General features: G+C 37.4%; 1 protein-coding gene across 3 annotated transcripts in view; it reads left to right on the forward strand.

Moving 5' to 3' along the window:
• Nucleotides 1-11,112: 11,112 nt before the first annotated feature.
• LOC122790092 (DENN domain-containing protein 1B-like) overlaps nt 11,113-16,587 on the forward strand; it is a 1,285,568-nt gene continuing 1,280,093 nt past the window's right edge. For all 3 annotated transcript variants that reach the window (XM_044057656.1, XM_044057657.1, XM_044057658.1), the window contains exon 1: nt 11,113-11,257. In XM_044057656.1, the coding sequence (XP_043913591.1) occupies nt 11,241-11,257 (17 nt within the window). In that variant the 5' untranslated portion in view covers nt 11,113-11,240. The remainder of the gene's footprint in view (nt 11,258-16,587) is intronic.

The raw sequence follows: 16,587 nt of genomic DNA on the forward strand, positions 1-16,587 counted from the left end.
TAATGCTGCCAGGGATACAGCCTGTGAGTTGAGAGAGGTTGGTTGAGTATCCAGTCTAGGATTGATTCTTTTTTGATGTTTTGTCTATTTTGGTAGTGTGCTGGATTAGTTGGGAGAAGCCGTACAGAGAAATATGGTTTGTGGGTGTGTTTGAGTTACAGGAATACCAATCGATATTGACGTCTCCAAGTATAATTCTTTCTTGGGGAAGGAGCTTATTTGCCCATTGTAGGATGTGCACTAGGGCAGGGATATTATTCCCTGGTGGGATGTAGACACCTACTATATTTATTTACTTTTTGGAATTAAGTAAAAGTTTGCTTAATAGTATTTCTGCATTAGTGACATCTGGGATGCTTATGTATATAGCTTTGAGGGTTAGATTATTTTTGTTTTTTGTATAGTATAGCTACACCACCACCTCTTTTCCCTATCTTGTCTTGTCTATGTGTGTTATAGCCAGGGGCAGTTATCTCACTGTTGTTATACCCAGGGAGTGTTATCTCATTGTTGATGATCTCTGATTTAAACCATGTTTCTGGTAAGACAAATATATCAGGTGACTAGTGTGAGACGGTGGTGTGGAGTTCACTTAGGTGGACTGTATAACACCAAGCACCTCAAGAAAATATGCCATCCCAAAGAAAGAATGCATGGCTCAAGGGTTCAAGCTTTGTCCTGAGGTGACAGATAAATATACTGATACACAACTGCCAAACATATGTCTAGGAACTGCTGTAAATATACTGATTCACACATGCCAACTGTATGTCTAGACAGTGCTGTAAATATATTGATTCACATGTACCAAACGTATGTCAAAGAACTCCTGTAAATATACTGATTCACACATGACAAATGTATGTCTAGGAACTCCTGTAAATATACTGATTCACACATGCCAAAAGTCTGTCTAGGAACTGCTGTAAAGATACTGATTCACACATGTCAAACGTATGTCTAGGAAATGCTGTAAATATACTGATTCACTCATGTCAAACATATGTCCAAGAACTGGTGTAAATATACTGATTCACATGTGCCAAATGTCTGTCTAGGAACTGCTGTAAATATACTGATTCACATGTGCCAAATGTATGTCAAAGAACTGCTGTAACTATACTGATTCACACATGCCAAATGTATGTCCAGAACTACTGTAAATATACTGATTCACACATGCCAAAAGACATCCAGGAACTGCTGTAAATATACTGATTCAGACATGTCAAATGTATGTCAAGGAACTCCTACAAATAATGTGATTCACAAATGCCAAACATATGGCATGTAACTGCTGTAACTATACTGATTCACATGTACCAAACATGTCCAGGAACTACTGTAAATATACTAATTCACAAGTGCCAAACATCTCTCCAGGGACTGGTGTAAATATACTGATTCACACATGCTATACGTATGTCAAGGAACTGCTTTAAATATACCGATTCACACGTGCCAAACATATGTCCAGGAATTGCTGTAAATATACTGATTCACACATGCAAAATATATGTCTAGACACTGCTGTAAATATACTGATTCAAATGTGCCAAACGTATGCTTAGGAGGGGTCTTTATTATGGCATCGATACACCGTAACAGCGAATATGAAAAGACCGACATGTATTCAGGGAAAATCCATTTCCACAATTCACTGAATTCTTACAAGGCAAAGATGTAGTTGGCCAGCTGCACAATTTTGCCCTTTTCTCCACTGTAGTGCGATCTCAGAGTTGGTCTATTTAGTTAGGAGGGTATGGGAGGCATACCTCTCAACTGTACAGATTTTTGCAGAATGTCCAGATTTTTGCCTCATGTTTTGCTCTATTTTTCATAAAATTGCGGTTTTCTGGTAAATTAGTAGTAAATCATTCAAGATTTAAGTTAGAAAATAATGACAGACATTTGAGTTTCAGACTTCATACCCTTCAGAAAAATTCATGCTAATGCAAAACCTGTTATTCTATCAACGTTCTAAGTTTGTAGAACAATATATAAAAATTCTCCCTATTTTTGGGCCTTTGTGCCGTTATTATTTATAGCTTTGTCCAGATTTCCTGCTCTAAGAGGTTGGGAGGTATGGTGAGGGGGGGCACAAGGAACTGCTTTAAATATACTGATTCACACATGCCAAATGTATGTCTAGGAATTGCTGTAAATACACTGATTCACACATGCCGAATGTGTCAAGGAACTGCTGAAGTGTCCTCAAAGCAGAAGCCTGAGTACTGATTCACTCATGCCAAACATATGTCCAAGAACTGGTGTAAATATACTGATTCACACATGCCAAATGTCTGTCTAGGAACTGCTGTAAATATACTGATTCACATGTGCCAAATGTATGTCCAAGAACTGGTGTAAATATACTGATTCACACGTGCCAAATGTATGTCCAGAACTACTGTAAATATACTGATTCACACATGCCAAACATATGTCCAAGAACTGGTGTAAATATACTGATTCACATGTGCCAAATGTCTGTCTAGGAACTGCTGTAAATATACTGATTCACATGTGCCAAATGTCTGTCTAGGAACTGCTGTAAATATACTGATTCACATGTGCCAAATGCATGTCAAAGAACTGCTGTAACTATACTGATTCACACATGCCAAACATATGTCCAAGAACTGGTGTAAATATACTGATTCACATGTGCCAAATGTCTGTCTAGGAACTGCTGTAAATATACTGATTCACACATGCCAAATGTGTCAAGGAACTGCTGAAGTGTCCTCAAAGCAGAAGCCTGAGTACTGATTCACTCATGCCAAACATATGTCCAAGAACTGGTGTAAATATACTGATTCACATGTGCCAAATGTCTGTCTAGGAACTGCTGTAAATATACTGATTCACATGTGCCAAATGTATGTCAAAGAACTGGTGTAAATATACTGATTCACATGTGCCAAATGTCTGTCTAGGAACAGCTGTAACTATACTGATTCACACGTGCCAAATGTATGTCCAGAACTACTATAAATATACTGATTCACACATGCCAAACATATGTCCAAGAACTGGTGTAAATATACTGATTCACATGTGCCAAATGTCTGTCTAGGAACTGCTGTAAATATACTGATTCACATGTGCCAAATGTATGTCAAAGAACTGCTGTAAATATACTGATTCACACGTGCCAAATGTATGTCCAGAACTACTGTAAATATACTGATTCACACATGCCAAACATGTGTCAAGGAACCGCTGAAGTGTCCTCAAAGCAGAAGCCTGAGTACTGATTCGCTCATGCCAAACATATGTCCAAGAAGTGGTGTAAATATACTGATTCACACATGCCAAATGTATGTCAAAGAACTGCTGTAACTATACTGATTCACATGTGCCAAATGTATGTCCAGAACTACTGTAAATATACTGATTCACACATGCCAAATGACATCCAGGAACTGCTGTAAATATACTGATTCACACGTGCCAAATGTATGTCAAAGAACTGCTGTAAATACACTGATTCACACGTGCCAAATGTATGTCAAAGAACTGCTGTAAATACACTGATTCACACATGCCAAACATATGTCTGGGAACTGCTTTAAATATACTGATTCCCACATGCTAAATGTATGTCTAGGAATTGCTGTAAATATACTGATTCACAGATGCCAAACATATGTCTAGGAACTGCTTTAAATATACTGATTCACACATACCAAACATATGTCTAGGAATTGCTGTAAATATACTGATTCACACATGCCAAACATATGTCTAGGAACTGCTTTAATTATACTGATCCACACATGCTAAATGTATGTCTAGGAATTGCTGTAAATATACTGATTCACATGTGCCAAACATATGTCTAGGATCTGCTGTAAATATACTGATTCACACATGCCAAACATATGTCTAGGAACTGCTTTAATTATACTGATCCACACATGCTAAATGTATGTCTAGGAATTGCTGTAAATATACTGATTCACATGTGCCAAACATATGTCTAGGATCTGCTGTAAATATACTGATCCACTTCACACATGCCAAACATATGTCTAGGAACTGCTTTAAATATACTGATTCACACATGCTAAACATATGTCTAGGAACTGCTGTAAATATACTGATTCACACATGCCAAACATATGTCTAGGAACTGCTTTAAATATACTGATTCACACATGCCAAATGTATGTCTAGGAACTGCTGTAAATATACTGATTCACACATGCCAAACATATGTCTAGGAACTGCTTTAAATATACTGATTCACACATGCTAAACATATGTCTAGGAACTGCTGTAAATATACTGATTCACACATGCCAAACATATGTCTAGGAACTGCTTTAAATATACTGATTCACACATGCTAAACATATGTCTAGGAACTGCTGTAAATATACTGATTCGCACATGCCAAATGTATGTCAAGGACATGCTGTAAATAATAATATAAACTTGGATAAATACCCCCTTCTTAAAATCTCCCACCTATGTGATATTTGTAAACATAGAGAAGCCTCTTGAGCAAGCTACATTAGCCCTCAAATTACATAAAGGTTATATCACAATATTGAGGCAGATTAGAGAGCTCTCCTCTCCTTTGAAAAGGGTTCCAGATATACGTGAATCTGATCTCAATACCTGTTTAACACTGATTAAAATCTTGTCTCACAAAAGAAAAGATGGTATCCAATGTCTGTAGGCTACTTGCTTCTATTAAATACCAATCAGCTTTCCTATACTCTAAATACTGCAATGAGATGAACAAAGAACTAGCAGACAAATTAAAATCCCAAGCTATTGAAACTACTTTCAAGTTAACCCCATTTAAAATTTTATTTTATACACAATTAATGATTACTAATGCTTATTATACGCCAGCAGTACTTAATGGTTTTAATCCAAAAATGTCTTCTCATTGTCTGTACTGCTCATTTCCTAATGCCGATTTAATACACATTTTATGGAATTGTAAGTACACATATAGGGTCTATATTAGAAGACCGAATGTTTATGTGATCGAACACCTAAACATCGATCATGTAATATCGAACCACACAATGTCGAACGTCCCAGGGAAACACATCCCCCTGCCACAACACAAAAAACATTACTTTACATCTAAATTAAGTGGGGGGTGACCCCCCCGATGTGGGGGGCTGTGTCCCCCATGCCCCCCTAACTAAATATACCAGCTCCGAGATCGCTCAACAGTAGGGAAACAGCAAACTCCAGTGAACAGCCAAGGGAAATCTTTCCCTGCGTTAAATCGGCCATTTGCCGTTTTTTGCTTTCGATATGAGAAGATCGATGTTTAGGTGTTCGATCACCTAAACATTCGGTCTTCTAATATAGACCCCACATATAGGTTATGGTGTTCTTTAAAGGTGAGGTTGGAAAAAATGGTCTATGAAAAATCAACGCTATCCTGGGAATTTGCAATTCTAAATGTCACCTCTCAAAGATTATCCAAGATAAGGTTACATATTTTAATTACTCTTTTCATATTAGTCAATCTGTATATTAACCAGAGTTGGTTAGACCTTTCCAAGTTGTCTTGGTTAGGTTTCAGAACCATGGAGGTTAAATATATATCCTCACATAAACGTTTAACCACAAATATTAACCAATGTTCTTACTACCAGAAATATTGAAACCTTTTCCTTAAACATATATTAAAAGACTAAACCAGTCTGGAAAGTATTTTTTATTCATTTTGATCCAGTTATCAGTTATTAGAGTGTTAAATCAAATCTTTAATGGTGTTAACTCAAAAATATTAGTGTAAAATTTCGAACTATTGCATTGTTATAAACTAAGGTAGGACTTGATTACTTTTTCCTAGCTGTTTTTTTGCAGCACTAGTTGTACATAGTTTCAGTAGAGGTGTGGTTGACTGTGCTATACTGTTCAGACTGCAATGTAATTTTTATCTGTCAAGCAAGTTTTTGTATAAAAACATGAAAGAAAGTAAAACAGTTTTTGAAAAAAAGGAACTGCTGTAAATATACTGATTCTCATGTGCCAAATGAATGTCTAGGAACTGCTGTAAATATCCTGTTTTACATGTGCTAAACATATGTCCAGGAACTGTTGTAAGTATACAGATTCACAGGTGCCAAACATGTCTAGGAACTGCTGTAAATATACTGATTACATATATGCCAAAAATATAATTAGAAACTGCTATAAATATATTGATTCACATGTGCTAAACATATGAGCAGGAACTGCTGTAAATATACTGATTCACACATGCCGATCATATGTCCCAGAACTGCTGTAACTGCTGTCAATGTACTCATTCACATCTGCCAAAGATATGTCTAGGAACTGCTGTAAATATACTGATTACATATATGCCAAACATATAATTAGGAGCTGCTATAGATATACTGATTCACATGTGCCAAATGTATGACCAGGAACTGCTGTAAGTATACTGATTCACATGTGCCAAACAGATGTCATGTAACTGCTGTAAATATACTGCTTCACATGTGCAAACCCAAGTCCAGGAACTGCTGTAAATATACTGATTTACACATGCCAAATGTAAGTCCAGAACTACTGTATGTATACTGTTTCACACATGCCAAATGTATGTCTAGGAACGGCTGTAAATATACTGAGTCACACGTGCCAAACAGATGTCCAGGAACTGCTGTAAATATACTGATTCACACATGCCAAATGTATGTCAAGGAACTCCTACAAATATACTGATTCACAAGTGCCAAACATATGTCATGTAACTTCTGTAAATATACTGATTCACACGTGTCAAACGTGTGTCCAGGAACTGGTGTAAATATACTGATTCACACATGCCAAACCTGTGTCAAGGAAATGCTGTAAATATACTGATTCACATGTGCCAAATGTATGTCCAGAACTACTGTAAGTATACTGATTCGCAGATGTCAAGCTTATGTCTAGGAACTGCTGTAAATATACTGCTTCACATGTGCCAAACAGATGTCATGTAACTGCTGTAAATATACTGATTCACATGTGCAAACCTGTGTCCAGAACTGCTGTAACTATACTGATTCACACATGCCAAATGTATGTCCAGAACTACTGTAAATATACTGAGTCACACGCGCCAAACAGATGTCCAGGAACTGCTGTAAATATACTGATTCACACATGCCAAAAGACGTCCAGGAGCTGCTGTAAATATACTGATTCAGACATGCCAAATGTATGTCAAGGAACTCCTACAAATATAGTGATTCACAAGTGCCAACCATATGGCATGTAACTGCTGTAAATATACTGATTCACATGTACCAAACATGTCCAGGAACTACTGTAAATATACTAATTCACAAGTGCCAAACATGTCTCCAGGAACTGGTGTAAATATACTGATTCACACGTGCAAACATATGTCAAGGAACTGCTGTAAATATACCAATTCACACATGCCTAATGTGTGCTGAAAATATACCTATTCACACATGCAAAATGTATGTCAAGGAACTGCTGAAAAATACTGATTAACACATGCCAACCGTATGTCTAGGAACTGCTGTAAATATACTGATACACAACTGCCAAATGTATGTCTAGGAACTGCTGCAAATATACTGATTCACACGTGCCAAACTTACGCCAAGGACCTGCTGTAAATATACTGATTCACATGTGCCAAGCTGCTGTCCAGGAACATCTGTAAATACACTGATTCACACATGCCAAATGTATGTCTAGGAACTGCTTTAAATATACTGATTCACACATGCCAAATGTGTCATGGAACTGCTATTAATAGACTGATTCACCAGTGCCAAACATATGTCCAGGAACTGGTGTAAATATACTGATTGATACATGCCAAATGTATGTCAAGTAACTGTTGTAAATATACTGATTCATAAGTGCCAAACGAATACCTAGGACCTGCTGTAAATATACTGATTCACAGAAGCCAAATGTATATCTGCAGGGACAAGTCTGTTCTCCCACACCATTGCTAGGGAATGGAATAACCTCCCCCAAAGTATCTCCTCTGCACTATCCATCTCACTGTTCAAGACATCACTGTAGTCACACCTCTTGCAATCATGGCTCTGTCCCTGTATCACATAAACTCTTTTCTGCTCTCCTCCTAACTTGACACCCCTCATCTCCTCACTGCTTACCTCAGCTATTCTGTACGACTCAAATACTCCCTATCAGGAACTACTATCCTACAAACTATTTCTTACGCTATGACATATCTCCCAAATAGCATTATTTTCCAGATTCCATTCCTTCCTTTTTATGCTTTGTACTACCAATAGGGGATTCAAAGTTTTGCTATCTATATACCAAGCTTGCTCAAATCAAACTAAGGTACAAAAAATCTCCTTGATTGTATATATGCCACTGTATAGAAATTTTCTGTCATTCGTGGATTATGTGTTTTCATATAAAGTCATGGGGTTCTGATTATATATATGCCTCTGTACAGACATTTTTTTCCTTTGTTGTATTTGTACTGTTATATTATGGAGTTTTTCTCCCTGGGCCACCGCTGCAAATGGACCTTGTTCCAGTCGGACTTTCCCAGTAAACAAATGTTAAATAAATAAATCAATAAATATCTAGTAACTGCTGAAAATATAGTGATTCACACATGCCAAACGTATGTCAAATTACTGCTGTAAACATACTGATTCAACATGCCAAACCTGTGTCAAGGAACTGCTGTAAATATACCGATTAAGACATGCCAAAAGTATATTAAGGAACTGTTGTAAATATACTGATTCACACATGCCAAATGTGTGTTAAGGAACTGCTGTAAATATACTGTTTCACACATGCCAAACATGTGTCAAGGAACTGCTGTAAATATACTGATTCACACGTGCTAAACGTATGTGAAGGAATGACTGTAAATATACTGATTCACATGTGCTAAACATATGTCATGGAACTTATGTAAATATATTGATTCACATGTGCCAAACATATGAGTTGAACTTGGGCAGTGAGTGAATATTCACAGTACACCCAAGTACGACTATGAATTCCACCTGTAGTGTGCAGTAATTTTAGTTTATTTGTGTTAATTGATTGATAATATACATATTGGACTCATTTATCAATTACAGATGGGCCAAAGCCAAAAAGAAATTAGACTGTCGTATAATACAAATGTAACAGAGAAAAAACTCAAATGGAGAGTAACGCTGCACAGTCATAGACAAATACAGATAAATACAGAATTATTAATGATTAATGCCAAGCCATACTTAAAAGATCTGTTGCTGTGATTAGCTGACTGCATACAGAAGTTAGCTGTGAACAATGAGATAATATTATAGGCACATTTCTGCATAAAAGAATAAGTTGCTGGCAAAATTATATGTAGAACTGTTCTGGAATATTTAACTGTCTTTAAATGCTAAACACCTTTGAATATATTGCAGTGCATAACATGTTGCCACTGATTCCTGTTCTGTATGCACTGTCAGTACCATAGTGAATTTGTCTGCAATTACCTGTGGCCAAAATAATAGTCAGTTCTCTTTTTTGTTGTTGTTCAAATCACAGGGGTGGTTTGGGAAGCCTAGGTTTCTTTAGCGGTGATTTTGGGGTTTCTGGACCTCAGCAAGCACACCTCATCCTAGATAGTTGTTTTCCACAAGTACAAGGAAGTTCCTGAGTGGATTCCCAGTACACTGGTATCATCAATTTGACCCCCCCCCCATGATGCTTATTGCCTCTCCTGTCTGCTGTTAGGCTTTTACTTGTATTATGCATGCCTGGCGATTGGTTGTGTTTACCTACAGCCCTTTTAGGCTTATCTTTAGTGTTGCAAAGTGTGCTGTATCACTTTAAAAGTAGGCCTCCATGAACTCTTGACAGTCTGTCCTCATGTTTATGACAAGTAGTTTGTTCAATCCTGAAAGCAGATCCTGTCTTCCTATATAGTTCACAGTTCCCAAGGACATGTCAATCCTGTCTTGTAGATTTCTGTGCCACAACCTGACTTGGGGATCACGTTACCGAAGTATGAATGGAGGCCTGGAACTTAATTAAGGCACATAATGTGGTTGGAAGGGCATGACTCTCCACATGACACATGAAAACATTTTAAGCTTCAGAATCAAGTGTTCTTTCAGAGCCTGTCCAAAGTGGTGGCCAACAGTGCATTGCCAGAACAAACTTGGGTGAATGTACTAAGAGTACTCTATGGGTTGTTTCTGACCATCAGGAAGAGGAGCTAATGCATATTCCAGCAAATTTCACAACAGTGTAAGTTAGAATTTAAGGATATTCCCTGGTATTAGAATATAATTAGTTGGGCAATCATACTTACATTTTGGGGGTCCTGCATGCCTCTCAAATTCTTTGCTCAAGAATTCTAGACAAAGCTGAAAATAATTGGGGGGGACAAAAGCCCAACATCAGGGCAATTAATAAATATTTATGTAATTTGTTTAATAAGTTAATGGAATAACAGTTTTTTGCATCAGCATTGTCACAATAAGTATGACACTAATGCCTGGCATCATTAACTGACTACAATCCTTAGTCATGTAACAGAAAACCAAATATTTTATGAGGGACGGGAAAAATATGTGGCAAAATAAGGGAAGTTCTGCAAAATCAGTTTAATGGAGTGGTAAAGTGTAGTTGTAACATAGAAGCCTCAGCACAGAAATGTATAGAGCTAATTCAGAGGAAGTCACTCGTAGAGAATACACTAAGTCAGATTAAAGCACAGAGGTGGCATGTTTAGAAACTGGAATGTTCTAAAAGTAAAGCAAGGGAAGACGTGAAATGTGTTGTATTTAAAAAACAGAAAGATTAACAACATACATTCTGTCTGGCTTTAAGTACTCAGGTAAAGCTTTCTTCATGTACACACATAGGCCTTTAGTTTGTTCCCTGAACTTCACTTTCTAAAAACACTGCTAGCTGTAATTGTAGACTTTTTTGTATATTACCATTATCATATTTTACATTTTGCTTTCTCAGGAAAAAACTGCATTTTTATGAGAAGTAGCAACACACAGCATTAACCTGATATCAGCATACCACCCCAAACTTGTTCTGTCTCTAACGTCATTGAGCTGACTTCCTTTAATGAAACCTTACAGGAAACCATGAAGCAATAGACCGTATTCATCTTAGGATGTACATATATTGAAAGCAACTGACTCCCCAGTTTGCCCCTCTTTTTAGGGGCTTCAGGACTCTTTCTGGCATTTCACTGAGATTTTGGAGCAAAGCATTGGAATTATAACATCATGGGTTCTAGGATCAAGTAAGAATTCACATTTTTCTCACACTTGTTTGATAGGGTTTCTGTGTGTTTGCGGTACTCATCTGACTTTTTCATTACTTTTATTTCTGCAAAAAAAAAAAAAGAGAGAGAGAACATTTTTAATAGCATTATGGGCAGATGGTACATGTGCTGCTGCCCATGAGAAAATTGCCTTTTTACAACTGCTTATCTATGCGAACCTGATGAATTAAAAACTTTGCTTATAAGTAAGCATTAAATCGGTATGCACTACAACTGTGTAGTGAGCAGCTATGCCTTGAAATGATGTAGCAAACTACAGGTGTGTTTAGTGGGATACCTTCCCTTCTGCTACAAGAAATATTAGGCTGTACCTTAATGGCCATTTCTTAATGCCAAGGCTTGAGGGACAACTTAGTAAGCTTTGCTGTGGTTATTTCTTTCAAAGTATGTATGCTGTCTTTTCTTGTAAGACAGCATTTTCTAAAATAACTGGCTTAATTTCAGTTTTATGAAGATAGTCTTGAGACAGTGCTCCTAATTTATCTCTAACGTTCATTGCTGCTGAAATAAATTTTGTTTGGAAACCATAGTATGCAAGTGTTGTGTAAGGTAGAAATGGAAAGAATTCCTTAACATGGTTTCTGTTTTTTTTAAGGCAACCGTTATGAAGTATGTGTTCTACCTTCTCTTTCTACAAATATGTCACCATCACTCGTGTAAGACTTCAGTTCCTTCACCCTGATTCTACTCATATTCTGAACCACATCCTGTTTTTGTATCATTCTAAAGCTTGGTGAATATATTTTCTGATTTGAGCATTATAGCCCAACAGCTTTCCACACTTTATATTTACTAAATTGTTTTAGCAGAAGGTACTCGGTCAGCCCTGTAGAACAGTAAGAATATTCTCCTACAAACAACTCCATGTTGTGAGAAACAGCTCTCCTGGCTAAAATCAGTTAGCTGTAACTTCCAGTGTTTTGGTCAGTTTTGTTTGCAAGACAAAAGTTAAGTTTTGCAAGAGCATTTGCAAGGCTACAGAGGTTCAGCTCAAGTTTCTTGCAACATAGCTGAGAGAGAACTTCAGATTAATCGATACAAAGTAGTGTGACTTTATGTAATGACATCATGGTTTTAGTGATGTAATTCAACAGAGCTAAGAGAATGTTGTTGCACTTTTCCTCTGATCATTGCACTCTAGTGACGTTTCAAGAACTGTGAAAAGAGATTTGATAGTATATTAGTCAGATATTAATGTCAATTTATTTTCTTACATATTAACCATACAGTGACTAACCCATTACTAAAGCTTCTGTCAGGTGATTGCTGTCACACATGTACCATAAGGACAATAGTTCAAGCCCTCCAATGGGATTCTGCAATATAATGCTTAAACATATGGTGACCTGCTTGGCACTGTGAGGGAAACTGTCAGTGTACCTTTTGTACTGCACTTGTTTAAACGTAGAGACTAAATTGAAGGATGTCATTATGATTTTCAGGCTTGATTTACCCTTTCACACAATTTACTGAATCCCCCCTCATCACACATGATTTTTGAAGCTGTCTAAAACCACACAACATGGCCAATATACTAGTGGCACCAGTAATTTAAAGAAGGAGGGAGCACACACATCTTACATCTTCCCTTTTTAGAAAAAAATGAGCCTATGTGGTCGAATTTTACAATGCAGCTCATTAAAGTCTACAGATTTTACACTATTGCTGATAATGTGGTTATATTTTTCCACCGTTTTCATTGCTGTCTGGTTCAAACACGTTTCTAAGTAGTAACCCACATTCTTCAGGGAAGGGGAAAGGTTGTATGCTATTTGGTATTCAAATGTTATGGTAATTAGATGTCCAGATTTTTGGCTGGATTTACCTACATTTCAAGGGTCTTTGTACCTATTTTCAATGTCAGCAGGTTGAGATGTATGTAAGACTGTATATCATAACAACAGCCACTGGAAATTTCTGAAAAACTGCCAAAAACACCTCACAGGACTATACACTTACAGCTACATGCAGCAGAGGAGACCACTTATTTCAGAAAACCTTTCCATTCCACGCACACAAACACACAATTATTTTCTTTCTCCCTTGCATGTTTTTCTTCATTATTTAAATCTGATGGCTTACACAAGACAGCTGCTCTAATAATAACCACTGTTTTTACTAACATGTTTTCTTATATTGCACCTGTAGTGTCCACTTAGTATATTTTGGCTGTCTTATATCCATCCCATACATCTTTTCTTGTGAAAAATCATGTCATCTTGGAGGTAAATGAGTGATTCTCCTAATATAGTTAAAAGTTTCTGCCATGGAAGAAATACATAATATTTTGGGTTACCTTCACTTCATATGGCTTCCAGTGCTTCATGCCATTTCTTCATATCCTCCTTGTCATGTTTAAGGAGACTGCATTTCAAAACTACCTGCTGCATTGGAGATGAGCTTTCATAAGTTGTGTACATGAAAATCAACTTCTGACAGTTTGTTCCTCTCCGTTTGTGTCCTTCTATCTCCCAGACATTCTTGTACTTTGTTTTTGTTGCTTGCTTAATTTTAAGTAACTGGATGTGACATTTTTTATTTATTTTGACTTTAATAAAAGATAGGTGGTTTGATCCAAAATGGACTATATTCAGCCACAGTCTGATAGAAAAAATTTAGTATTAAAAGTTATACAACTCATTGAGCAGAATATAGCATGAATGCTCCCGCTGACAAACTCCTGATGATAAAATTACAATAGTAGACTTGGAAATGTAGAGGGCTACATCTCGGAATCTGTAAAGAACTTATTGGGTTCACGTGCTATGAACAAAACAGTTGACATAGGTCTTTTCCCTAAGAAATACTCCCAGTGACCTGATGAATATATAGGGATACTGGTGGCAGATTGCAGTCTGGAACAGAGACTTCCAGATCGTAGGACACCATTACAGAACAGATTTTGCCTCCACTAAAAAGTTTTCTGTGAAGACCAGATAAACGAGTATAAAGTGATATGGAGGACAAGACTGTACAATTGTGAAAACGGTATTGTATTGAGTGTGCGGGACAGAGACATAAATAAACAAATAAATAAATGCCTAACATTCAGAAACTTTTAGCTAACTGAACAGTCGTAGAGAATTATCTGAAATTGTACTGGCAGGCTATAGATTTTATAGAGGATGCTGCCGCGATGGTCACTATTTGAGGCACATATGTAAAGCTACATATTCTCTTGACTTATCAGAAATTCAAGACCTGATAATGCAAGTCCCAAAAGTCTGATCATTTATGTGAGAATTAATAAAAGTAACAGCAAACTTAAGACATTACTGTTACACATTTAAAGTGTGTTTTGTAGGAGGGCAAGTCTACTCCCCTCTACCCCCAATGTGGGGCTGTACAACCCACACCCCTGCTATTTATATGTAATAATTTCAAAATTGCTGTACCTTGATGATGAGGGGATACTTTCAGATAAAGCAATTTCAGAGTTAGTATACATTGCCCTTAAATTGCACTTAAATCCTTGCAGTTCTGAGGACTGCAGTTATGGCTTTTGAACTTTCAATGAAAACCACACTTCTCATTATCAGTGCTTCAAGACGATTACCTCAAAATGGATGTAGTATTTGGGTAGGAAAAAAACACTTTTAGTCATAGTTACTCAGAGGTGCTCGTCATTTGGTAATTTGGCTTGGGAGCACTGGAATCTGCTTTCCCCTACAGCAATCCATTACTCAAAAGATGAAAATCAGTATTTTTTTGCACTTCTCTTATTAACTGTAACTGTATTTTAGCAGTTTCTTAAGTTATTTGCTGTTTTTCTTTTGCTTTTTAAAAAATAAACTGTACTGTCTACTGCTGCTTTAAGTAATTAATTGCACTGTAATACATTATACCTGATAGTTCTAGGGCTGTTACAGCTAGTTTGTGTGGTCTTTCTATACTTAGGCTCCAAACCAGCCATTCTACATTAAGAGGGTTTTTATCTGCACTCTTGTGGCAGAGGTGTGCTGATCTAACCTGAGTTGGGGATTGCTGGAAGAAGGCTTATTGTGTTTTTTCCTGATTGGTAGTTAGCTTAAAAACTTAATCCTCTTTGCTCATATTTAAGCCATGCATTTGCATAAAGCTGATCTGCATGCAGCTGTGGTAAGCAGTGCCATGTAGAGCTGCAAATGCCTTGAAACTGAAATTCCCCTAGAATAACTATCACTAGCACTATACCCAGCCTCTTGCTGCTCTAGGAGCAAATAAATTGCACATCGCTTTGTGTTTTTGCTTTTGACTAAGCAAAATACAGTCCCCACTCACGCTATCTGTGTCACTAGAACAGTCCAGTCAAATTAAACCCATTCCCTTCTCTGACTAAACTTACAGTAAGGATCATGGATGAGCAGTTTCCTAACATATCTGCTGCCAGCCTAGTGGACATGGGCATCCTGAGGCAGTGTAGCAATCGTCTCATGTATACTGACAACTACTTACTCTTGAAACAAATACTTTATGTGAGTGATGTAGTTACACTATGAAACTGGAGGCAAGACAGTCACATAAAGACAAATTGAGTGCCAAACAGGTTGTCAGCATACACACACTTCCCACACTAAGTAAGGACAAGACGCATAAACCTACATATGCTGAGGTACTCACTAGTAACTTACCAAAAGTCTGAACACCTCCCGAATAGTGCCTTCAGAAACCACTTACATACACAACAATGCAACCCCCCCCCCACAATACATAATAACACACACACACACCAGTGTCTCAAGAAATAAGCCCATGACGTGTAACACCGCAAAACCCAAAGTACTGGTCATAAGAGACTCCACAGTGAGACACATGGATGTTCCCCTCACTAGGCTGAATAAGGAGCGGGTTACAGTTAGCTGCCTGTAGGGTACCAGGACCCATCAAGTCACTCAAACACTCAAGTCATTCAACCACAAGTACCAGTATGACTTCATCATAGTAAATGTGGGGGTGAATGACTTGAGCTTACCTCTCTGGACTTTGTGAAGAGAGACATGACTGAGCTCTCAGATTATGTGTCACCAGCAGGTATAAGCCTAGCCTTAAGCAGCATTCTACCTTCTTCAAGGGTGATGCCAAAAATACAAACAAAAATGATTTACTTTAACAACTGACATAGGTTCTGGAGTCAGTCCAATGGGATCCAATATCTCTCATTCTGGGAAGATGGGGTTGACAGGCCATGCTGCTTTGTCAACGATGGTTTACACCTGTCTCCTCCAGGCTTTTGGATACTGGCAAAGGCATTAGCCACTCCTGTTGTGTCTTTTTAGGCATGTCAAAATAACCAACCGCCCCAACATAAC

Source organism: Protopterus annectens, chromosome 15.part0 (genome assembly GCF_019279795.1).
Source record: "Protopterus annectens isolate FY-2018-M chromosome 15.part0, PAN1.0, whole genome shotgun sequence".
In the NCBI taxonomy this organism is placed as follows: domain Eukaryota; kingdom Metazoa; phylum Chordata; order Ceratodontiformes; family Protopteridae; genus Protopterus; species Protopterus annectens.